This window comes from Lepus europaeus, chromosome 9, assembly GCF_033115175.1.
Source record: "Lepus europaeus isolate LE1 chromosome 9, mLepTim1.pri, whole genome shotgun sequence".
Lineage (NCBI taxonomy): Eukaryota > Metazoa > Chordata > Mammalia > Lagomorpha > Leporidae > Lepus > Lepus europaeus.
The window spans coordinates 125,619,358-125,643,706 of record NC_084835.1 but is presented as its reverse complement, the minus strand read 5'-3'; the positions used below and the strand labels follow the sequence as shown (position 1 = coordinate 125,643,706).

Sequence of the window (24,349 nt, the reverse complement as noted above, 5' to 3'; positions counted from 1 at the left end):
CCCCAACGTGGCACTGCTAGAACTCTGAGACTGAGAGAGAACAGCGGCACCACACCAAGCCTCGCTCCTTCGTGACCTTGTTCCCCTCTACAGTACTTTTATATTATAGTTTTTAGAAAAAGATTTATGTGTTTATTTGAAAGGCAGAGTTACAGAGAAAAGGAAAGGCAGAGAGAGAGAGAGACAAGCAGACAGGGAGAGAGAGGTATCTTAAATCCATGGATTCACTCCCAAATGGCCCCCAACGGCTGGGGCTAGTCCAGACTGTAGCCAGGAGCCAGGAACTCCATCTGGGTCTCCCCCATGGGTGCAGGGCCCAAGGACTTGGACCATGTTCCGCTGCTTTCCCAGGTGCCTCAGTAGGGAGCTGGATCAGAAGTGGAGCAGCCATGACTTGAACCAGCGCCCATACGAGATGCTGGCATGGCAGGCGGCCACAGCATCAGCCCCTGAACATATTATTTTACACTACATTTTGCCACTATCATTCATTCATTTTCTCGTGGGGAATCAAAGGAAAGTGTCCTTCTATTTAAACCTCTCTCACGACAGACATGTAAACAGAAGTAAAAATATGCAGAGGATTTTTTTCTCAGTGGGAACAGGCATTTTCCACTCTAAGGGTTGCACCTGCCACAATAAGAAGTCCTGTCAGAGACCAAAATGTAGGAAAAGGTGAAGAGAGCCTCTCACTGGCTTGGGAGATAAGCTACGGACACGGCAGCAGCAGTCCCAGACTCTCAGGAGCAGGCAGGCCTCGGTGAGAGCAGAGAGGGCCAGGTCTGGAAAGTGGCCAAGAGGCAAGGCCAGCACCGGGGCCAGAACTTCCCCCTGGGAGCAGAGACAGCCAACTTCCAGACAGTAGCAGGGAAGGAAGGAGCCAGTGAGAAGCATCTAAGACAACACGGTTACGAGACGGGAGAGGGAGATACCCCAGCACACAGTCATCCACCTCACCTCTGGCAATCCACCCTAACTCAGCCCTCAAGTATTTACTGCTGGCACTGGAATCCCAGAGGTGCAGCTCCAGCCTTAGGCTTCCACAGGTGACTCTGTCTCCCACTGGAGACCAGCTATGAGAATGATTTAGGGAGAGCAGAGGTGTGCTAGCAGGGAGTGCTAACTCTGTGTGCCTGACTCCAGCTACACTCAGTGGGGAAAGAAGTTTAGATGGGGGGAGTGGCTAATGTGATGAGAAAGAGACAGGAAAAACTAAGTCTGGGTGTGGGCTAAGCAGCCACCTGGTACACCTGCATCCTATCTGGGGGCCTGGATTGCTCCTGCAATCCCCAGTCAGCTTCCTGCTAACGTATATCCCAGGAGGCAGCAAATGATGGCTCAAGTGCTTGGATGGAGTTCCTGTCTCCCAGGTCAGCTTGGCCCAGCCCTGGCTGTTAGGAAGTCGATCAGAGGATGGAAAAAATCTCTCTCTCTGATTTTCAAAGAAAATGAAAATAAACAGAAAAAACAAGGTCTAGGAGCAGGATCCCAATGAGTAGAGAGAGGCTATCAAGTGGCAAAGGGTTTTTTTTGTTTGTTTGTTTACCTGAAACACCAGTAGAGAAAGAGGCAGGGAGGGAGGTCTCTACCACCTGCTGGTTTGCCCCCGACATGTCTACAACAGCCAGGGCTGCGCCAGGCAGAAGCCAGGGACTGCATCTTACGCCCTTGGCCTGCGCTCTGCTGCCTTCGCTGGTGCAGCACCAGGGACTGGCTCAGCAGGAAAGCGGCCTGGACTCAAACCACCGCTCCAGTAGGTGATGCTGGTGTTTCCAGCAGCAGCTCAGCCTGCTGCAGTACGGCACCACCCATGGCAGAAGATACTCAATGAAACTGTTTTATAGTATGAAGAAAACCATCTCATATATTAAAGGAAAATTTTAAAGTACACGTGGCCCATAGTTACTTTTTTCCCTTCGAGATCAAAGAAAAAAAAATCTACTCCTATTTGTTCTCAGCCACTCCACACAGTGTACGTACAAAACACTTCCCCTCTGCTTTCACTTTTATTTAAAACACAGAAGCTGGGGCTGGGCTGTGGCACAGCAGCTAAGCCACCACTTGTGATGCCTGCATCCCACATCAGACAGCCAGTTCAAGTTCCAGCTGCTCCACTTCCGACACAGTTCCCTGCTAATGTGCCTGGGGAAGCGGTGGAAAAGTCACTCAAATACTTGGGCCCCTGCCACTCAGATGGGAGACAAGGACGAAGTTCCTAGCTCCTAAATTTGCCCTGGCCCAGCGCTGGCTGTAGTGCCTTTTGGAGAATGAACCAGCACATGGAGTAGCTCTCTCTCTGTTAATCTGCCTGTCAAATAACTAAACAGACAACTCCAAGGGGTGGGCGGGGAGGAGGGGGGAGAGAGGGAGAGAGGGAGAGAGAGAGAAAGGAAAAGAGAGAGAGGGAGAGAGGGAGGTAGAGAGAGAGAGAGAGAATGGGCACATCATCAAGGAAACTTCAGGCCAAGGATATAACAAAAGCACCAGGAGTCACTTGGATGTTGTAACCTTTAAGCACCTATAAGACCAAGGGTTTTAGAGAACTGAAACTCGCTACATCCTAGGCAGAGTTAATAACCAACTCTTAGAAAAATGAAGCCTCCAAAGACAGAATAAAGTCTTACTCCGCCTTTCGAGGAAGTGATATATTCCAGAGAAACCAAACAGCCCCCAAGTGATGAGTGAAGTAGTTTACTCAAGAATGTCCGCTAATAACATATACAGGAACTTCACAGAAGTCTGTGGACAAATGGAAGTAAAATATATATTATGGTGCAAACTTTTTTTTTTAAATTCATGAACAGTTTTTTTCAAAAGAATTTTCCATGAACTTTCTGAGGACCTTACATATAAGTGACAAAATCAAAAAAACCTCATTTATCAGCAATCCCCTACAAAGCGACCGACTTCCCAACTGGTGTTACAAGCACAACCTCCCAGTCAAGAGGAAGAAGCTGACTGCATGTGGAGACCCAGTGACCACACACAGTGGGCCACACTCCAGGTGCTGAGGGCTAACGCACGGCGGTCACACACTGCTCTCCACTCCACACGCTTCAGCTGAGTCTGTGAGAGGTTCCATCACAAACAGACTACCATCAAGGAGCTCAGGGAACAGGGGAACAAAGCCCACAACTGTAAAGACCTCTACACACCTGGACGGGCACCTCTGCAAGATGCGAGGCCAGTGTGGGCCACATGCCCTGATGGGGACTAGGAGTCTCCAGAAAAAACATCATGAACCAACACACACCACATGTAAAAGGTATGTGGGGAGGGGCCGGCGCTGAGGCATAGGGGGTAAGGCCACCGCCTGCAGTGCCGGCATCCCATATGGGCGCTGGTTCTAGTCCCGGCTGCTCCATTGCCAACCCAGCTCTCTGCTATGGCCTGGGAAAGCAGTAGAAGATGGCCCAAGTCCTTGGGCCCCTGTACCCACATGGGAGACCTGAAGGAAGCTCCTGGCTCCTGGCTTCAGGTCAGCTCAGCTCCGGCCATTGCAGCAATTTGGGGAGTGACCAGCAAATGGAAGACCTCTCTCTGTCTCTGCCTCTGCCTCTCTGTAACTCTGCATTTCAAATAAATAAATAAATCTTAAAAAAAAAAAGCATGTAGGGAAAAAAACTGAAGAATATGAACAGACTGGATGATAGATCACATGAACTCTTAATAACAAAACATAGGTAACTTAGAAAGCAAGTAATAAAAAACCACAATCAACAATCAACACAAGCTCATAGTAAAAACCACACCACAGGAACAGAAGGGTTAGCATGTTAACAGTGAAGGTCTAAACTGTAGAGACGCGGCATTCAAAACTCCGCTTTCTAAAAACAATTACAGGAGCAGTTAAGATGTCAGGAACTGAACTCACATCCCACACAGTGGTGCCTGTGCCCAACTCCTGGCTCAGGCTACTGACTCCAGTTCTCTGATAACGCAGACCATGGAGGGTGGTAGGCAGGGATGGTTAAGTGACTGGGTTCCTGTCACGAACACGGAAGGCTTGGGCTGGGTCTTTTGTGGGTATCTGAGGAGTGAACCAGTGGCTGGGAACTCTTTCTATGAACATTTTTCTCTCTAATAAATAGATAAATAACTAACAGTGTAAGCAGCTATTATATCCTCCTTTGACAATTTAAATAAATCAAATAAAAAATTAAAACTATTATAATCTACATTATTGTTTTTAATTTCTTAAAAGATTTTATTTGAAAGGCAGAGTGACAGAGAGGAGAGACAGAGATCCTCCACCAAGGGGTTCACTCCCCAAATGCCCAGGCCCGGCTGAAGCCAAGAGAACAAAGGAAGTCCACCCAGGTCTCCCCTGTGCGGGGCAGGGAGCCAAGTACACTGGCTTTCATCTGCTGCTTTCCCAGGCACAACAGCAGGAAGCTCCATCAGAAGCAGAGCAGCCAGGACACGAATGAGCAACCTGAAGGGGAACACAGGTCTCCTGCACAGCAGCAGGACCCACTATTCCACAACGCCCACCTCCATTTTTATAATTAAAGGTTACTAGTTAAGCCAGAAACTGATAGCTAATACAACTCCCTTCAACTATATCAAAGCTAGTACACTGTTTACCCAGCCAACTCAGAACTAACCAGAAAAAAGACACGTTTGGAGTGTACAGCACACATATCTTGCATTCTGTTTCCAACAAAGATCAAAAAGACCTGAGACAAAGAAACAGCCAGAAACACTAGGAACACTGGGTATATCTAAAAAGCAATGCACAGGTGAACCTAAGCCCAACCAAAAGTTGTTGCCCTAGCTACAGTAGCAAAAGCCCGCAGAAAGGCAAGCCCTACAACTGCTCTGTAACCAGTGTTACCTCACCATCTGAAAAGACAAAAGGAAGAACTCCTACAAAACAAGGACATCCTGCAATACGGACTAAGTGATAAGCTGGACAGGGTGTCCTGGAGACTCCCCTTCCTCTGAGCACGCACGTTCCGGTCCATGTGAAACCAGCAGGGAAGGACGAGGAAAGGAGAAGGCAGAACTGCCAAGAAGCCACCAGGCACAGCACAGCCCTCGGAAAGATGCTGCCTCCAGCCTCCCAGGGGTCCCCAGTCCATCCAGACCTAGACCACAACCCATAAAAGCAAGCCTCAGAAGGAACAGAATGCATGTCCTACAACAAAACCCAAAAACAGTTAAAGGAAACAAAACCTAGCACCCATAAAACCACCAGGAGCATGAAACCTATCTTATATCCAGCATCCATTTAAAACTTGCCAGTAACACAAGAACTAGACCAAAACGAGGAAAACAAGAGATCACAGAAAACATGAAAGAAATCAAAAGTGGCCCAAACTATACTCCTCTGAATGAAAAATGCAATTGTGTGTCATTAAAACCATACTGCATGGTGTCAGGAACAGAGGAAATGCTGCCCAAGAAAATACGAACTTGTAGGTAGCTGGAGCAGCCATGAACTTGGAAGACAGAGCAGGTTCCAAACCAAAGCAAAGCAGGATCAAGAAATCCCAGCAGAGCACTGACAGGCGCACAGCATCAAGCAGCTCAATGCTTGTACAATGGAGCTCAAGGTTAAAAATGAGCAGGAACAGAAAATGAGCAGAAACTAGAAGAAATGATGCCACAAAGCTTTCCAAATCTGAGGAAAACTACACACCTACAAGTTTAAGAGCAAAGAAGAAATCACAAAGGAAATTAGCAAATGTAAAAACACAATAAATAAAATTTGCAAAGGGCAACTAAAGCTGTGCCCAGAGATTCTGGGGAGACTAAGAGGCATCTGCTTCCCGCGACCTCACAGCCAGGGGGGCAGCAGCGATGGCTGAGGCCGCGCCACCGCCTGGGGACCACAGCTGAGTTCCTGGACCCTGGCTTGGCCCTGATCCAGACACAGCTGTAGCAGGATGCACCTGGGAGTGAACCAGCAGATGGAAGATCTCTTTCTCACTCTCTGTTGCTCTGCCTTTCAAATAAATAAACCTTTTAAGAAGAAATAAAGTGAAAATAAATAAAAATTTAAAGGGTTATTTAAAATAAGCCAGTCCCAAAAGACAATTATATATTTTCTCTGATATGTGGACTTCATATACACAGAAGTCTAACAATGAAACTGACGTCTTATGATCTGATTCTTGTTTACAGTTCTTGTCTCCATTTACAGTACTTGCTACTTTTTACTTGTTGAACATTATGGTTAGTGGTGTATTAAGCCTGTGATTATTAAGTAAATTGAATATTATGTTAATGCAAAACTTACGGCCGGCGCCGCGGCTCACTAGGCTAATCCTCCGCCTTGCGGCGCTGGCACACCGGGTTCTAGTCCCGGTTGGGGCACCGATCCTGTCCCGGTTGCCCCTCTTCCAGGCCAGCTCTCTGCTGTGGCCAGGGAGTGCAGTGGAGGATGGCCCAGGTGCTTGGGCCCTGCACCCCACGGGAGACCAGGATAAGCACCTGGCTCCTGCCATCGGATCAGCACGGTGCGCCGGCCGCAGCGCGCTACCGCGGCGGCCATTGGAGGGTGAACCAACGGCAAAAGGAAGACCTTTCTCTCTATCTCTCTCTCACTATCCACTCTGTCAAAAATAAAAAAATTAAAAAAAAAAAAAAAACTTAAAGGGAAAAAAGGAAGGAAGGATGGAGGATTGAGGGAGAGATGGAAGGAAGCATGGTTTTCTTCTTAGAATTTTATCTATGAAATACATGAAGCCTATTCTCTTTGTATTAATAAAAATTTTTAAAAATTTAAAGGGAGGGGCTAGAGCTGTGGTGTAGCAGGTAAAGCCGCTGCCTGCTCCACTTCTAATCCAGCTCTCTGCTCTGGCCTGGGAAAGAGGCAGGTGGCCCAAGTCCTTGGGCCCCTCCACCCACGTGGGAGACCCGGAGGAAGCTCCTGGCTGCTGGCCTCGGCTCAGTGCAACTCCGACCATTGCCAGCTGACTGAGGGGTGAACCCGCAGATGAAAGACCCCTCTCTCTCTCTCTCTCTCTCTCTGTGTAACTCTTTCAAATAAATAAATGAATACTTAAAAAACGATTTAAAAGGAAATTTGAGGCATTAGATACCTTAGAGAGGGAAAAAGGGAAGAATTCCAAAATACCACTTAGGAACCCGAATTTAAAAAAAATAAATATTGAATCCTTAACAAAAATAAGGAAATCATTAAGAACAGAAATAGGGGCTGATGCTGTAGCGTGGCGGGTTAAAGCTGGGGCTTGATGCACTGGCATCCCACATGGGTGCTGGTTTGAATCCTGGATGCTCAACTTCTGACCCAGCTCCCTGTTAATGCACCTGGGAAGTCAGCCGAATAGAGCCCAAGTACTTGGGTCCCTGAACTATGCAGGAGACCCGAAGAAGCTCCTGGCTCCTGTCTTTGGCCTGGTCTAGTCCTGGCTGTTGCAGCCATTTGGGGAATAAACTAGTGGATGGAAGATCTCACTCTCTCTTTCTCTGTAACTCTTTCAAATAAATAAATATTTTTTTAAAAAAAGAAATGTAACAGAAAACAAACCATAGAGAAAAAGAACCAAAACAACTGCAGTTTAGTTGAAAAGATCACTAATATTCTCAAATCTTTTCTAAGAATGTTCAGGGAGAAAACGACACAAATTACCATTATCACTAAAGAAAAAGGGCACATCACTACAGTACCTACAGACAAAAAGATGACATGGATACTTTAAACTTAAATGGAAATGGAAAAATTCCTTAAAGGAAGACAAAAATAGTCAAAGTTCACTCAAGAAAAATTAAGGGAATTGAATAGCCTAATTGTAGTAAAGAAATGGAATTTATATTTTAAAACCTTCCCACAGAGGCCAGCATTGTGGCATAATGGGTTAAGGCATCACATATGGGCACCAGTTCAAGTCCTGGCTGCTCTACTTCCAATCTAGCTCCCTGCTAATGTAACTGGGAAAGCAGTGGAAGGTGGCTCAAGTGCTTGGGCCTCTGTACCCACGTGGCAGACCCAGATGAAGCTCCTGGCTCCTGGCTCAGCCCCAGCCATTGCATTCATTTGAGGAGTGAACCAGCAGATGAAAGTTCTATCTCTCCTTCTCTCTGTACCCTTGCCTTTCAAATAAATTAATTAAAAAAAAAAATCTTTTTGGCCGGCGCCGCGGCTCACTAGGCTAATCCTCCGCCTTGCGGCGCCAGCACACCGGGTTCTAGTCCCGGTTGGGGCACCGATCCTGTCCCGGTTGCCCCTCTTCCAGGCCAGCTCTCTGCATGGCCAGGGAGTGCAGTGGAGGATGGCCCAAGTGCTTGGGCCCTGCACCCCATGGGAGACCAGGATAAGCACCTGGCTCCTGCCATCGGAGCAGCGCGATGCGCAGGTCGCAGCGCCAGCCGTGGCGGCCATTGGAGGGTGAACCAACGGCAAAAGGAAGACCTTTCTCTCTGTCTCTCTCTCTCACTATCCACTCTGCCTGTCAAAAAAAAAAAAAAAAAAAAAAAAATCTTTTGGGGCTGGCGCTGTGGCACAATGGATTAATGCCCTGGCCTGAAGCGCCAGCATCCCATGTGGGTGCCGGTTCAAGACCCAGCTGCTCCACTTCCAATCCAGCTCTCTGCTATGACCTGGGAAAACAGTAGAAGATGGCCCAAGTGCTTGGGCCCCCGCACCTGTGTGAGAGATCCAGAGGAAGCTCCTGGCTCTTGGCTTCGGATCGGCTCAGCTCCAGCCGTTGCAGCCAACTGGGGAATGAACCAGCGGATGGAAGACCTATCTATCTCTGCCTGCCTCTCCTTCTCTCTGTGTGTAACTCTGACTTTCAAATAAATAAATTAATTTAAAAAAAAAAATCTTTCCATAAACAACGCAAAAACTCCCTCTAGGGTTAGGCATTTTGGTAAGGATGAAGCTACCTCTTAGGACGCCACATCCCATATTGGAGTGCCTGATTTTGGTTTGAGTCCTGGCTACTCTTTTTCCATTCCTGCTTCCTACTAATGTGCAAGTACTTGAGTACCTGCCACCCACATAGGAGACCCAGATGGGAGTTCCAGGCTCCTGGCTTCAACCTGGGCCCCAGCTGTTGAAGGTAACTGGGGAGTGAAACTATAGATGGAAGATCTCTCTCTCTGCTTCTCACATATATAAAAATGAATAAACATTTAAAAAAGACTCTAATGAACAACCTATTCACATCACAGAATATTACTGAGCAACAAATGGGGGCAGACCTACATTCAACCACCCACAGGACTCTTCCACCAGGAGCATGTAACATATTTTATTTATATAAGCCTGATTTATGGTTAAAATTCTCAAAAAGTGGGGGGAGAGCAGGGATTGACTGGGAGAGGCGCAGAGGGACTTCCTGGAGCATAAAACTGTTGTGCATCTTCACAGAGATTTGTGTCACGCAGCAGAATCACCACTGAGACACTAAACCCATTACGTTCCAGTGTCCAAATATAAGACAACTATAACAACTTCAACAGAGAAATAAATATGCCACTTATGGAACTTTGAAATAAATATTATATCACTGAAATACTCAGAATTTAAAACATGGAACTGAATGGGTTTGGGTTAAGGTACATTTCATGACATGTAAATTTTACCCCCCAAACTGTAAGCCCATACTAAACGCTCCTTAGATTGGGAGTGAAAAATACTGACATTTCTAATTTTATCTGAAATGCATCAAAAAAAGATGGAATAATCAGTGGAGATGTACAGACTTATAATAAAGCAACTACAATAAAACATTAACAATTTTGTAGAACGTAGGTGTCACAGAATGTGGGTTTTCATTATGTAATCCTTTCAAATTTCTGCATGTTTGAAAGAGGGAAATAATAGTGTATTGCAAGAGGTAAGAGCAGAGTTTAAAGTTAAGGAATGCTTCCCTGGTCAGATGCAACGAAAGCAGCTAGTAGAGAAAAACTAAAAGTCATTATTAAAAAACAAGTGGAAAGTATGAATACCACTTGAGCACTGTGTCTGTCTAGACTCTGGCTTTATGCATACAAGTCAAGAGACAGGGCACACTGAAATAGCAACTATAAATAGGAATACATACAAAAGAACTGAATTCAGTGGAAAAAAAAAAGAACGAGGAGTAACAGTGTTCAAAACAAACTTCTACATCAAAAGCAGACCTTCTTGGGAATTTATCTTAAGAAAAGAGAACACTTCCAACCCCTAAAACAGCCACAGAGTGACTCCATTCAACAGCAGCTAATACAGGAAAACAGCGCATGGGCAGACGCTGTTTGGGACACCTGCACCCACGCCTGGGTTTACATCCCACCTTCTTCTACTCTGCTAATGTACACCCTGGGAAGCAGCAGGTAGTGTCTCAGCTGGGATCCTAAACCCACGAGGGAAACCAGGATTGCGTTCTTTGCTCCCTGCCCAGCCTGGCCCACCTCTGCCCAGCTGTTGCAGTCATTTGGGAAGTGAACCAGCAGATGGAAGATCTGTCTCTCTCTGCCTTCAAAATAAGTTTAAATTTTTAAAAACAATTTTAATTAAAAAGTTACCCTCAAGATGATTTTTTTAAAAAGCTAAAAGGGATCAAGGATCCATGTTTCCAACATTAACTCTGTTCTATCTCATCTTCCTACAATAAATAAACATGAGGTACTTAAAATTGTAACCTACAGGGGGCTGGTGCCGTGGCGTAGCAGGTAAGGCCGCCACCCCATATGGGTGCTGGTTCAAGTCCTAGCTACTCCCCTTCCGATCCAGCTCCCTGCTAATGGACCTGAAAAAGTAAGGAAGATGGCCCAAATCCTTAGGCCTCTGTCATCCATGTGGGAAACCCAGAAGTTCCTGGCTTCAGTCTGGTCCAGCTCTGGCCATTGTGGCCATTTGGGGAATGAATCAGTGATGGAAGATTTCTCTCTCTGTGTCTCTTCCTGTAACTCTGCCTTTCAAATGAAAAAAAAAAAAAAAATTCTTCTCCAACTTCTCATTCCATACAAAAATTAGATCAAAGACCTAAATATAAGACCTGAAATTATGAAACTACTAAAGAAAATACAGGGGAAACATTTCAAGACATTGATACAGGGGCCGGTGCTGTGGTATATCAGGTAAAGTGGCCGCCTGCAGTGCCGGCATCCCTTATGGACACCGGTTCGAGTCCCGGCTGCTCCACTTCTGATCCAGCTCTCCGCTATGGCCTGGGGTGGCATAGATGATGGCCCAAGTGCTTGGGCCCCTGCACCCATGTGAAAGACCTGGAAGAAGCTCCTGGCTCCTGGCTTCGGATCGGAGCAGCTCCAGCCGTTGCAGTCAATTGAGGAGTGAACCAGCAGATGGAAGACCTTTCTTTCTTTCTTTCTTTCTCTCTCTCTCTAACTCTGACTTTCAAATAAATAAATAAATCTTTTTTTTTTTCTATTTTTGACAGGCCGAGTGGACAGTGAGAGAGAGACAGAGAGAAAGGTCTTCCTTTTGCCGTTGGTTCACCCTCCAATGGCCGCCGCGGTAGGCGCACTGCGGCCGGCGCACCGCGCTGATCCGATGGCAGGAGCCAGGTGCTTCTCCTGGTCTCCCATGGGGTGCAGGGCCCAAGCACATGGGCCATCCTCCACTGCACTCCCGGGCCACAGCAGAGAGCTGGCCCGGAAGAGGGACAACCGGGACAGAATCTGGTGCCCCGACCAGGACTAGAACCCGGTGTGCCGGCGCCGCAAGGCGGAGCATTAGCCTAGTGAGCTGCAGCACCAGCATAAATAAATCTTAAAAAAAAAAAAGACACTGATACAGGCAGTGATATTTTGGATGAGACTGCAGAAGCACAGGAAACAAATGCAAAATTAGACAAATGGGATTACATCCACCGAAGAAGTCCCTACACAGCAACGGAAACAATAAAGAGTGAAAGACAACCAACAGGAGAAAATGTTTACAAACTATTCTTCTGATAAAGGATTAATATCCAGATTACATAACGTACACGGGTGCACGTGCACACACACACACACACTCCAACAGGGCAGGTGTTTAGCTGAGCATGTCTCGTATCAGAATGTCAGGGTTGGGGCCGGCGCTATGGCACAGACAAAGCCACCATCTGCAGTGCCAGCATGTCATATGGGCACCGGTTTGAGTCCCAGATGCTCCACTTCCGATCTGGCTCCCTGCTAATGTGCCTGAGAAAGCAGAAGATGGCCCAAGTGCCTGGGCCCCTGCACCCGTGTGAGACCCGGATGAAGCTCCTGGCTCTGGCACCAGGTCGTCAAAGCCATTTAGGGAGTGAACCAGAAGAACGGAAGATCTCTGTGTCTTGCCTTCTCTCTCTGTAACTCTATCTTTCAAACAAATAAATCTTAAACAAACAAGAGTGTGCGAGTTTGACTTCTGGCTCCAGCTCCTGACAAAGCAGACTTGGAAGGCAGAAGTGATGACTCAAGAAATTCAGTCCCTTTCACCCAGAGGGGAGGCCTGGACTGAGTTCTGAGATCCTGGCTTCAGTCCCTTCCCCCAGAGGGGAGGCCTGGGCTGAGTTCTGAGATCCTGGCTTCAGCCCAGCCCTGGCTGCTGTGGATATCTCTGTTTCTGCCTTTCAAATAAATAAATGTTTTTTAAAATTTTACTCATTTATTTGAGACAGAGTTACAGAGAGGGAGAGACAGAAAAGTCCTCCATCTGCTGGTTCACCCACCAAATAGCCAGAATGGCCAAAGCTGGGCCAACCTGAAGTCAGGAGCCAGGAGTTTCTTCCAGGTCTCCCTCCCACAAGGTTACTGGGGCCCAATTACTTGGGCCATCTTTTACTGCTTTCCCAGGCCATAAGTGGACAGCTGGATCGGAAGAGGAACAGCTGGGACACAAACTGGCATATATATGGGATGCCAGCACCGCAGATGGAGGCTTAGCCCACTAAGACACAGGCCCAAGCATTTAAAAAAAAAAAAACCAAAACTTTAAATTTCTATTACACTACCATCTCCACCGCACTATTATTATTCCAAGTTTGTCTGGTAGACTGTCATCTCCTTACCATGGGACAACGTCCTGACTGAACACCCCATGTTCCTTCCAGGTAATGATGAAGACAGAGAGGCCCAGGCCGTACGACCAGCCCAGGGTCACACCATCAGTTAGCAGCAGCCAGTAAGAAGATGAAAGGCTTCCAATGCCTTAATTATCAAAAGGATATAATGAGGGTCTTCATATTCTTGGAAAATAGGTATTATGAAAAAAGTATGCATGGATTTCAAAATTCCGTTTTCCACAGTCTATAATGTATTCTACACTCAAATCCGTTCACTGAAAGCTGTTTCATACCCCCAGGGCCCACCTCTGCAGCATCCACCATGTGCCCAAGACCACCCTAAGAGGTCTATGTTGTTTCAGACTACACACATACTGGGCTCTTGGGTATTCATTGTCACATTCCTTACAAATATTAAACTCATATATACACCTACTACTAAAGCACCATGTGTCCACTGCGTCTGCCCTAACTCACCTAGCAGACACTCCATTCACAACTTCTCTTCTCTAACTGCCCTGGCCTTCCTTCCACAGGCTAACACATGGCTTATATGCAAAGAAATGTAGAAGTCTGCGTATTTTAAGATTAGTCCTGAACAGCAGGGTGTACCCAAGTTTCTCCCACTTTCAGTATCTCTCCCATCTTTATGCTTCCAATGGGCACTCGGTGACAGTTGATTACAAGTGTCTCTTGGAGCTGGAGTTGTGGCATAGCAGGTTAAGCTGCCATCTGCAATGCCAGCATCCCACTGCGCCACTTCCAATCCAGCTCCTTGCTAATGTACCTAGGAAAGCAGTGGAAGATGGCCCAAGTGCTTGGGTCCCTGCTCCCACATGAGAGACTTAAATGAAGCTCCTGGCTCCTGGCTTCAGCCTGGCCCAGCCCCAGCTGTTACAACCATTTGAGGAGTAAATCAGTAGATGGAAGATGTATCCCTCCCTCTTTGTAACTCTGCCTTTCAATAAATAAAATGAACATTTACTTTTTTAAGTAAGTGTCTATGTAGGATGCACTTTCATTCATTTACAAAAAAATGTTAGCTAAGTATGCATCATTCACTGTTCTGATTGTAGGCAGAGTAGTAGATAACAAGCCACTGAGGTCCTAGCCTTGTTAGATTCAAGTGGGGAAAGACAGTGAACAGATGGAATCAGGCAGGGTGAGTCCTCGAGGGAAACCCAGGCAGGAGAGAGAACAGAGCACCGACTAGGAGAGGCAGCATTTTAAAGCAAAGCTCTCTCAAAAGGCCGTGTCTGAGCAGTGAGCTGCCTGGGCTCCTTCAGAAACGAATGCCACTAGAAATGAATGTCACTAGAGAGAAGATTAATTCTGACCTTTAAGAACAATTCTGGGGCTGGCGCTGTGGCGCAGCGGGTTAACGCCCTGGCCTGAGCACCGGCATCCCACATGGGTGCTGGCTCGAGACCCAGCTCTCTGCTATGGCCTGAGAAAGCAGCAGAATTTGGCGCAAGAACCTGGGCCCCTGAACCTGTGTGGGAGACCCAGAAGAAGCTCCTGGCTCCTGGCTTCAGATCGGCACAGCCCCGGCCGTTGCGGCCAACTGGGGAATGAACCAACAGATGGAAGACTTCTCTCTCTCAATCTCTCTCTCTCTCTTTGCCTCTCCTTCTCTCTCTGTGTAACTATATCAAATAAATAAATAAATCTTTAAAAAGAAAAAAAGAAAAATTCTGGAAATTATTAGTTTTTTAGAATCAGATTGCCTTTTTATAAGTAAAAATCTGTTAAAAGGCTCAAGATTTAAAAACTGAACTTTGGCCGGTGCTGCAGCTCACTAGGCTAATCCTCCGCCTGTGGTGCCGGCACCCCGGGTTCTAGTCCTGGTTGGGGTGCCGGTTCTGTCCCAGTTGCTCCTCTTCCAGTTCAGCTCTCTGCTGTGGCCCAGGAAGGCAGTGGAGCATGGCCCAAGTGCTTGGGCCCTGCACCTGCATGGGAGACCAGGGGGAAGCACCCAGCTCCTGGTTTCGGATGGGTGCAGCGCACCGGCCGTAGCAGCCATTTGGGAGGGTGAACCAAAGGAAGGAAGACCTTTCACTCTGTCTCTCTCACTAACTCTGCCTGTCAAAAAATAAATTAATTAATAAATAAAATAAAAATAAAAACTGAACTTTTCCCAGGCCATAAAACTCTAAACCAAATCCTTCATACATTTTGAAAATTCAAAGCTGGGGCTAATATTGTAGGCTAAGCTGCCACCTGTGACACAGGCAACCTATATCAGAATGCCAGTCCCAGCTGCTCCACTTCCCATCCAGCTTCCGGCTAATGTGCCTGGGAAGGCAGTAGCAGATGGCCCAACTATATGGGAGATAAGAATGGAGTTTCTGGCTCCCGGTTTCAGTCTGGCCTAGACGTGGCTGGTGCAGTCCAAAGCCAGCAGTCTTTATCCATCTGGGTTTCCCACTTGGGTGTCAGGGCCAAGCACTTGGGTCATCTTCCACTGCTTTCCCAGGCACATTTGCAGGGAGCTGGTCAGAAGTAGAGCAGCTGGGACTCAAGCTGGTGCACCAGTGTCACAGATAGTGGTTTAATCAACTGGGCCACAATGCTGGCCCTAATAACATTTAAAAAAAAAAAAAAGAAACTTATCATATTACATATCTCTGCCCATTTGCTGATCTCACTATACTGGGAAACTAAAGTATTAGTCTTTTGCTTAAATAAAGAATTCAACATGTTCCCCTCAAACATCAAAGTAAGTATTTTTCATAACTGTTGACTATAAAAATTCCTGCATAAACATAGTTTTAAACAAAAACAGCGGTGGTCATCTGGCACAGAAATTGAATTGCCACCTGGACATCTGCGTCCCGTGCTGGAGTCACCTGGGGCTGAGTCCTAGCTCCTCCATTTCTGACCCAGCTTCTTTCTAATGTGGGGAGTGAACAAGCAAATGGAAGACCTCTTTCCACCTGTCTCTCTGCCTTTCAAATAAAAATGAAAATAAAAAATTGAATGACTTACATAGTTCCCTTTAAGCTGGAAAGACATAAACAAGTATTTATTTAAACAGCCATTTAAAGCATAAGCAATTTCCATCTTGGGGACTCTTACCCAGTCTTCAAAAACCTCAAGTCTCGCCTCCACGAAGCCAACCACGTCTCCAACGTCACCGCGTTCTCTAACCTGCTGTCTATAACCCTCACCTTCAGTAGCTCCTGGCAGCTGTCCAGTCCGATATCCACAAGAATGCCTTTCACCTTCTTCCGCACCTTTCTAATGCTGTCAAGATTCTCCACAGGAATTTGAAACATTTTTGAAATTTTCCTTAAAAAGAAAACAATACCATAGTAAGTACACACACACTATATGTTTTTAACAGAACTAGTAAAACACCATGGAAATAGAGTACCTTTTTTTTTTTTTTTTTTTTTTTTTTTTTGACAGGCAGAGTTGGACAGAGAGAGAGAGACAGAGAGAAAGGTCTTCCTTTTTGCCGTTGGTTCACCCTCCAATGGCCACTGCGGCCGGCGCATCTCACTGATCCGAAGCCAGGAGCCAGGCATTTCCTCCTGGTCTCACATGCGGGTGCAGGGCCCAAGCACTTGGGCCATCCTCCACTGCCTTCCCGGGCCATAGCAGAGAGCTGGCCTGGAAGAGGGGCAACCGGGATAGAATCTGGCGCCCCAACCAGGACTAGAACCCAGTGTGCCGGCGCCGCAAGGCGGAGGATTAGCCTGTCAAGCCACGGCGCCGGCAATAGAGTATAATTTTCAACAAATGGTGCTGGGACAACTGGATGTCCACATGCAAATGAGGGTGAACTTCCTTACACCACACACAGACTTCTTTTTTAAGATTAATTTTATGTACTTAATAAAGGCAGAATTATAGACAGAGATCTTCAATTCGCTGTTTCACACCCCAAATGGTTGCAATGGTCAGGACTAGGCCAGGTCGAAGCCAGGAGCCAGGAGCGGAGATCTTCATCCAGGTCCCCCACGTGGATGCAGGGGCCAAAGCACTTGTGCAACCTTCAGCTGCTTTCCCAGGCACACTAGCAGGGAGCTGGATCAGAAGTGGAGCAGCCAGGACTCGAACCAGTCCCCACATGGGATGTGGCATTGCAAGTGGCGGCTTTACCTGCTATGCCACAGGGCTAGCACCCCCCCCATTCATAGACTTTAATTCAAAGTGGATCACACATCTACATGTAAAGAGGAAAATCTGTAAAACACTTACAAGAAAACAAAGGGAAAGTCTTCACAATTTTGGAATGGGCAATAAATTCTTATATATGATACTGAAAAGTACTGCCATAAAAGAAAAAATAACCCAGACTTCTATGAAAATGTAAAATTCTTGTGCTACAAATGATACTATGAAAAAGCAAAAAGTCCACAAAACTGAGAAAAATATTTGCAAATTATATTTTTACAAGGAACTTATAACAAGCTTGGCCCAAAAACCTCACTGTTGCAGTCATTTGGAGAGTGAACCAGCAGATGTATGATCTCTCTCTCTCTCTTTCATTCTGGTCTTTCAAATAAATATCCTTAAAAAAATATAAATGGGGGGTCCAGTGTTGTAGGGCAGCGGGTTAAGCCACTGCCTGCAATGCTGGCATCCCATATGAGTGGTAGTTTGAACCCAGGCTGTTCCACTGTGGAGCTAGTTCCCTGGTAATGGGCCTGGGAAAGCCACCCGAGTGGGAAACCTGGATGAAGCTCCTGGCTTCAACCTGGCCTAACCCTTGACATTGCAGCCATTTGGGGAGTGAACTGGTGGATGGATGATCTCTCTTCCTCTCTAACTCTTTCAAAGAAATTCTTTAAAAATGGAAATAATATGAAGTGGCCAGGAAGTGGAAACACTGGCACTCATGTATTACTAACATTAATGTAAAATAGTACAGTCCATTTCAGGAACAATTTGACAGCTCCTCAAAAGGTTAAGTATGGACCATCTGAACAAGTAACGCCACTCACAAGAAATGGAAAACATACATCACAAAACGTGTACAAAGATGTTGAGGGCCACATTAGTCACAATGACCAGAAAGTATAAACCACCCAAATGCCCATCAACTGATAACTGGGTAAATATAATGTGCATCTCCATACAACACAGTATTATTTGGCTATAAAAAGAGTGAAGTGCTGATCCACACCACAATTTGGATGAATTGTGGAGACATTGTGCAAAGTAAAAGAAGTCAAAAATTTACAGAAAGTGTGCAGAACAGAAAATTCCTTAGACAAAATACAATAGTGGTGGCCTGCCAGGGAGAACTAGGAAGTGATGGTTAAGGGAACACAGTGTTTTTTTGGAATAATGACAATAAATAAAGACCAACTGTGACACATGCTGTGTAGCTGGAAGCCCTTTAACTGTACATTTTAAATGGGTGAATTCTACAAGTAAGTAAATTCTGTATTAATAAAGCTATTTTTAAACTATGTGAAAAGGCATAAAACTAAAATCAACCCTATGACACAGCACTGGAATAGGCGCTGTGTGTAACACACAGATGTAGGTGGGTGTTGGTGTTTGATGCAGCAGTTAAGATCAAGAGCCTGGGGGGCCGGCGCTGTGGCATAGCGGGTAGTCACCGCTTGCAGTGCCGGCATCTCATATTGGTGCCAGTTCAAGTCTCGGCTACTCCACTTCCAATCCAGCTCTCTGCTATGGCCTGAGAAAGCAAATAGAAGATGGCCCAAGTGCATGAGCCCCCTACACCTGCGTGGGAGATCTGGAAGAAGCTCCTGGCTCCGGATTGGCTCAGTTCCAGCCATTGCAGCCATTTGGGGAATGAACCACAGAAGGAAGACCTCGCTCTCTCTGCTTCTGCCTCTCTGTAACTCTGCCTTTGAAATAAATAAATAAATCTTAAAAAAAAATAAAAATAAATGCAGCTTGGGCTGCCCAAAACCCTTACCAGAGTGCCTGAGTTGGGGTCAACACTGTTGGTTCCTGGTTCCTGCCTTCAAATTGACCCAGCTGTGGCCACTGTGGCCATCTGCAGAGTGAACCAGTGGATGGAAGATCTATTCTCTCTCCCTCTCTCCCTCTCTGTAACTCTGCCTTTCAAATAGATAATTTTTTGAAAAACACACACAAAAAAGGGGCCAGCACTGTGGCTCAGCAGATTAAAGCCCCAGCCTGCAGCACCATCATCCCCTATGGGTGCCAGTTTAAGTCTCGGCTGCTCCACTTCCCATCCAGCTCTCTGCTATGGCCTGGAAAAAACAGTGGAAGATGGCTCAGGTACTCGGCCCCTGCACCCATGTGGAAAGGAAGAAGCCCCTCCTGGCTTCGGATCGGTCCAGCTCCAGCTACTGTGGCAATTTGGGGAGTGAACCAGCGGATGGAAGATATTTCCCCCTCACTGTAACTCTGCCTCTCAAATAAATAATCTTTTAAAAAAAATGTACAAGGCTGGCACTGCGGCTCACTAGGCTAATCCTCTGCCTGCAGCACCAGCACCCCAGGTTCTAGTCCCGGTTGGGGTGCCAGGTAGTAGTCCCGGTTGCTCCTCTTCCAGTCCAGCTCTCTGCTGTGGCCCGGGAGGGCAGTGGAGGATGGCCCAAGTGCTTGGGCCCTGCACCTGCATGTGAGACCAGGAGGAAATGCCTGGCTCCTGGCTTCGGATCAGCGCAGCGTGCTGGCCGTGGCAGCTATTTGGGGGATGAACCAACAGAAAGAAGACCTTTCTCTCTGTCTCTCTCTCTCTGTCCAACTCTGCCTGTCAAAAAAAAAAAAAAAATGTACAAGAGACAGTATGTTTGTACATACAGCCAGGAGAACTTCAAAACATTTGTGAAAAATTTGTGTTAATCAGTTACAAATGATTTTAAAATTTTCTTGCACCAAAATAAACATCTTTTAATTTCATGCCCCACAGATTTTCTAAGGATGTCCCCTCACCCTGCCTCAAGCCTTACATATATTCCATAGCCCTATCCGCTGACAGCCTGAGCAGTTACACATTCCAGTAGCGGTGGGCACACCTGGTATCAAAATCCTGATTTCTAAATGAAAATTCATTAAAAAGAACCACAGTGGGGCTGGCGTCATGGTGCAGCAGGTTAAGCTGACGCCTGCAATGCTAGCATCCCATGCGTACCAGTCCAAGCCCTGATGCAGCTCCTTGTTAATGGCCCAAGTGCTTGAGCCTCTGCACCCACAGCAGTAACCTGGATGGAGTTCCAAGATTCCAGCTTTGGCCTGGCAGCAATTACAGCCATTGGGGAGTGAACCAGAATGAAAGATCTGTCTCTCTTTCACTGTAACTCTTTCAAATAAATAAATCTTAAAGGATGAGCCCAGAACATCTGTTCTAGAAAATAAGGCTATTGCTCGACAAATGAGACACAAAGGGATAAAAGAAAACAGCTTCTGGGCCAGCAGGTTAAAGCCCCAGCCCACAGTGCTGGCATCCCACGTGTGCGCCATGGCTGCTCCACTCTGCTCCAGCCCCCTGCTAATTTGCCTGGGAAAGCAGCGGAAGATGGCCCAAGTCCTTGGGCCTCTGCACCCACATGGGAGACCCAGAAGAAGCTCCTGGTTCCTGGCTTCGGATTGGCCCAGCTCTATCCACTGCTGCCATTTACGGGGTGAACCAGATGGTGGCCCTCTGTCTCTCTCTCTCTCTGTAAATCTTTCAAATAAATAAAATATATATTTAACAAAGAAAGAAAAGAAAAGAGCTTCAATAGATTCCCACAGGGAAACACGGGACAATGTGAGCATCAAAGAAATCATGAGGACAACAGATTATAACCTGTGGCAGACAGTTTTCCAAAGATGCATACGACATTATCTCCCATCTATATGCTCTTCGGATATTCCTCCCCCAAAAGTGGGGTTACCTTAGAGCTCCTCCTCTTGAACTTCCCACCAGCACTGAGAGAAGGTACCTCTGGAGGGCTCTAGCTGTGAGCCGCCTGTCTCAGAGCTGTCCTGGATGAGGGCTGACACTGCAGAACAGAAGTAAGCCATCTCAGTTCCCTGCCTGAGTATCTGACCCACAGAACGCTCAAGTTTGGGGGTGGCTGGGTACACAGCAATAGTAAGTGGAATCTAGCCCATTGGACTATAAACTTAAGTCCATATTGATACACATATTTAAATAAATTGAGTTGATCAATATTAGGGTATGCATGTGGCTTATAAGTACTTGCCCACAAACATTTATTAGTAACCAAAGTAAAAAGACATTTCACAGAAGTCTGACACACAAATCTGGTAGACAAAGCCAAATTGAGACACTGTACAGAATAACTGGCTTACAATATTCAGAAGTCAAAATCATACAAGATAGTACTGTTTATAATAACCAAAATGTGGAAAGATGGAAATAATCCGATATGTCCAACAAATAGTGAACAGAATACGGTACATCCGTACAATAGAATACTACTATTTGGCAACAAAAAGTAAACAAACACTGATGCTACAACATTCTAAATAAAAATCCAGATGCAGAAATCTTCATATTGTCTGATTCCATTTACACGTGCAGGAAACAGAAATCCACAGAAAAATAAGGTAGATTAGCGGTTGGCTGGGAGTGAGAATAGGTAAATAAATGGACAGGCTTATTGGGAGAATGCTAACAATGTTCTAATATTGGATTTTGGTTGTGTTAGTTTTTTGTTACTACAATGAAACATCTAACTTTATAGAGTGAAAAGGTTTATTTAGCTCACAGTTTTGTAGGTTCAAGTTCAAGTCCAAGATCCGGTAGCCCCACTGGCTGGCTGGTGAGGACAGCAGATGTCAATGAAAGAGCACTTGCAGAGGAAGGGACACCTGATGAAGCCAGGCCCAGGCCTGACTCAGGCTTTTCTGACCCTCTGTGAGAGTAACCTCTCTGAGGGCAGCCCCCCTGGCCCACGCACATCTCACCAGGTCCCACCTGCTCAATGCCTTCCCTGGATTCCATTTCTGCCCCTTAACACCATTAACTTTTTTTTCTTGACAGGAAGAGTGGACAGTGGGAGAGAGAGACAGAGAGAAAGGTCTTCCTTTTGCTGCTGGTTACACCCTCCAATGGCCGCCAAAGCCAGCACGCTGTGGCCGGCACACCGCGCTGATCCAAAGCCAGGAGCCAGGTGCTTCTCCTGGTATCCCCTGGGGTGCAGGGCCCAAGGACTTGGGCCATCCTCCACTGCCTTCCTGGGCCACAGCAGAGAGCTGGCCTGGAAGAGGGGCAACCGGGACAGAATCCAGTGCCCTGACCGGGACTAGAACCCAGTGTGCCGGCGCCACAGGCGGAGGATTAGCCTATTGAGCCGTGGTGCCAGCCTACCATTAACTTCTAACTTTGAGGTTCAGAGGTTTGCATGAGTTTGGGGCCAAATCATGTTCAAACTACAGCAGTGACTATTGCACAACTCTTCAGTGAATTATACATTACGAATATACACACATATGCATACACACAAATACATGAATGGAAGGAAAACCAAAGGAACTATCCAGACCGGAACAAACTAAAGACAACTGAGTACAACGTGCCATTCTTAACTAGATCCTTCTACTACACAAGATGCTATTAAAACAACTGGCAAAATGTGAAAGGGGTATGAGATTAGATTTAACAATGTACTGATTTCCTGAGTTTTATGGTTTTCATATGGGTATACAGGAGAATGTTCTCATCTGATTCCATTTACATGTGCAGGAAACAGAAATCTACAGAAAAAGACGGCAGATTAGTGGTTGGCTGGGAGGGAGAACAAGTCAATAAATGGACAGGTTTATTGGGAGGATGCTGACAATGTTCAAGACAAGTCTGTATTTTGAGTAGTATGGCACCTTATTTGGCAGTTTACTCTCAAAGATTCAGGGGAAAAGGTTCTTTGTTATTTATAACCTTTTAAAAACGTGCAACCATTTCAAAAAACTTTATTGTATAATCTTTAAAAACTAAAGAAAAAAAAGGGTTTGCACCATGGCATAGCAGGTAGAGCCACCGCCTGTGAAGCTGGCATCCCATATGGGCCCCGGTTCAAGTCCCCCCAACTACTGCACTTCTGATCCAGCTCTCTGCTATGGCCTGGGAAAGCAGCGGAGGGACGGCTGGGCCCCTGCACCCAGGTGGGAGACCTGGAGGAAGCTGCTGGCTCCTGGCTTTGGCCTGGCCCAGCCCCGATTGTTGCAGCCATTTGGGAAGTGAACCAGCAGATGGAAGACCTCTCTGTCTCTACCTCTCTCTAATTCTGCCTTTCAAATAAATAAGTAAACCTTAAAAAAAAATACATATAAAAAACTAAAAAAAAAAACTATTAGTCAAATTCAAGTGACAAACACTTTGGTTACTTAATAATTAAGGAAATGCCAAGTAAAATAATAATAAATACCAATTTTTTACTATCAAGATAACATTCAGCAGCAATGACAATGAAAACTATGACTTCTACACGTTTAGATGCCAATCTGGCAATACCTTCCAAGGTGTTAAGGGTAATTTGAGTCAACAACTCCACTTCTACATCTCCCTCTGCAACCCTCACCCAAGGGCAGGGAACACTCCTAGGAAGCTGCACCGTAACCAGCTCAGATTCCTCTCACTTGTGTTTCAATTACTCACTTACAGGACCTATTCCCCCACTGGACTCAACTCCAGGGCAGGAGTGATGTTACGGCTCCATACATAAAGGCAATCAGAAACGAAGGGAAGGTGTCACTTGTACAAGTGCCAGGGAGGTTACAGGAGGGAAAGGCTATGGAGGCTAAGACGGCTAAAGCCTGACATAGCGGGGTGAACAGATCAGCATCAAAGAACACATGAGGTGGGGCCACACTGTGGTGCAGTGGGATAAGCCAGCGCTCAGACACAGGCATCCTGTATGGGTGCTGGTTCGAATCCTGGCGGCTCCACTTCCAATCCTGCTCCCTGCTCAGAGCCTGAGAAAGCAGCAGAAGGTGGCCCAAGTGGTTGGGCCCCGGCCACCCACCCATGTGGGGGACTCAGAGGAAGCTCCTGCCTCCTGGTTTGGCCTGGCCCAGACCTAGCCATTGTGGACATTTGGGTAGAGAACCGTGAACCAGCAGATAGATCTGCCTCTCCTTCTCTCTCTGTAACTCAGCCTTTTGAATAAACAAATAAACTTTTGAATAAATAAACTTAAAAAACAAAAACAAATGTGAAGTACAGGAGAGGCCTAAACATATTTAGTGATAATTCAAAGTTAAGTCAGACCACAAAGGTGGGCTCATATCAAAATGGGGGTGAGGGGAAGGAGGATTAACAACAGCAAGGAATCTCCAGAGGTTACAAGGAAATCTGAAGTTTTTGAGACGTGGCTTTGGAGTGACTCAGTTTCTTCTCAGACAAGTTATGTGAAAAATGTATCTTGGGCTTGGCAAGGATTGTGGAACTGGGGATACAAAAATCACAGCAAGTAAAAAATGATGTTTACAAATAAAAT

General features: G+C 46.2%; 1 protein-coding gene across 6 annotated transcripts in view; it reads right to left on the bottom strand.

Moving 5' to 3' along the window:
- The window catches only part of ADNP2 (ADNP homeobox 2), a 38,289-nt gene that overhangs the window by 11,300 nt on the left and 2,640 nt on the right, over window positions 1-24,349 (bottom strand). For 3 of the 6 annotated variants that reach the window (XM_062201842.1, XM_062201844.1, XM_062201841.1), the window contains 2 exons: window positions 20,783-20,890; window positions 16,118-16,238 (listed from right to left, as the gene is read on the bottom strand). In XM_062201842.1, the coding sequence (XP_062057826.1) occupies window positions 16,118-16,225 (108 nt within the window). In that variant the 5' untranslated portion in view covers window positions 16,226-16,238; window positions 20,783-20,890. Of the gene's footprint in view, window positions 1-12,953; window positions 13,084-16,117; window positions 16,239-20,782; window positions 20,891-24,349 lie in introns of those variants that run through there. The other 3 variants (XM_062201845.1, XM_062201843.1, XM_062201846.1) reach the window with 2 other exon arrangements.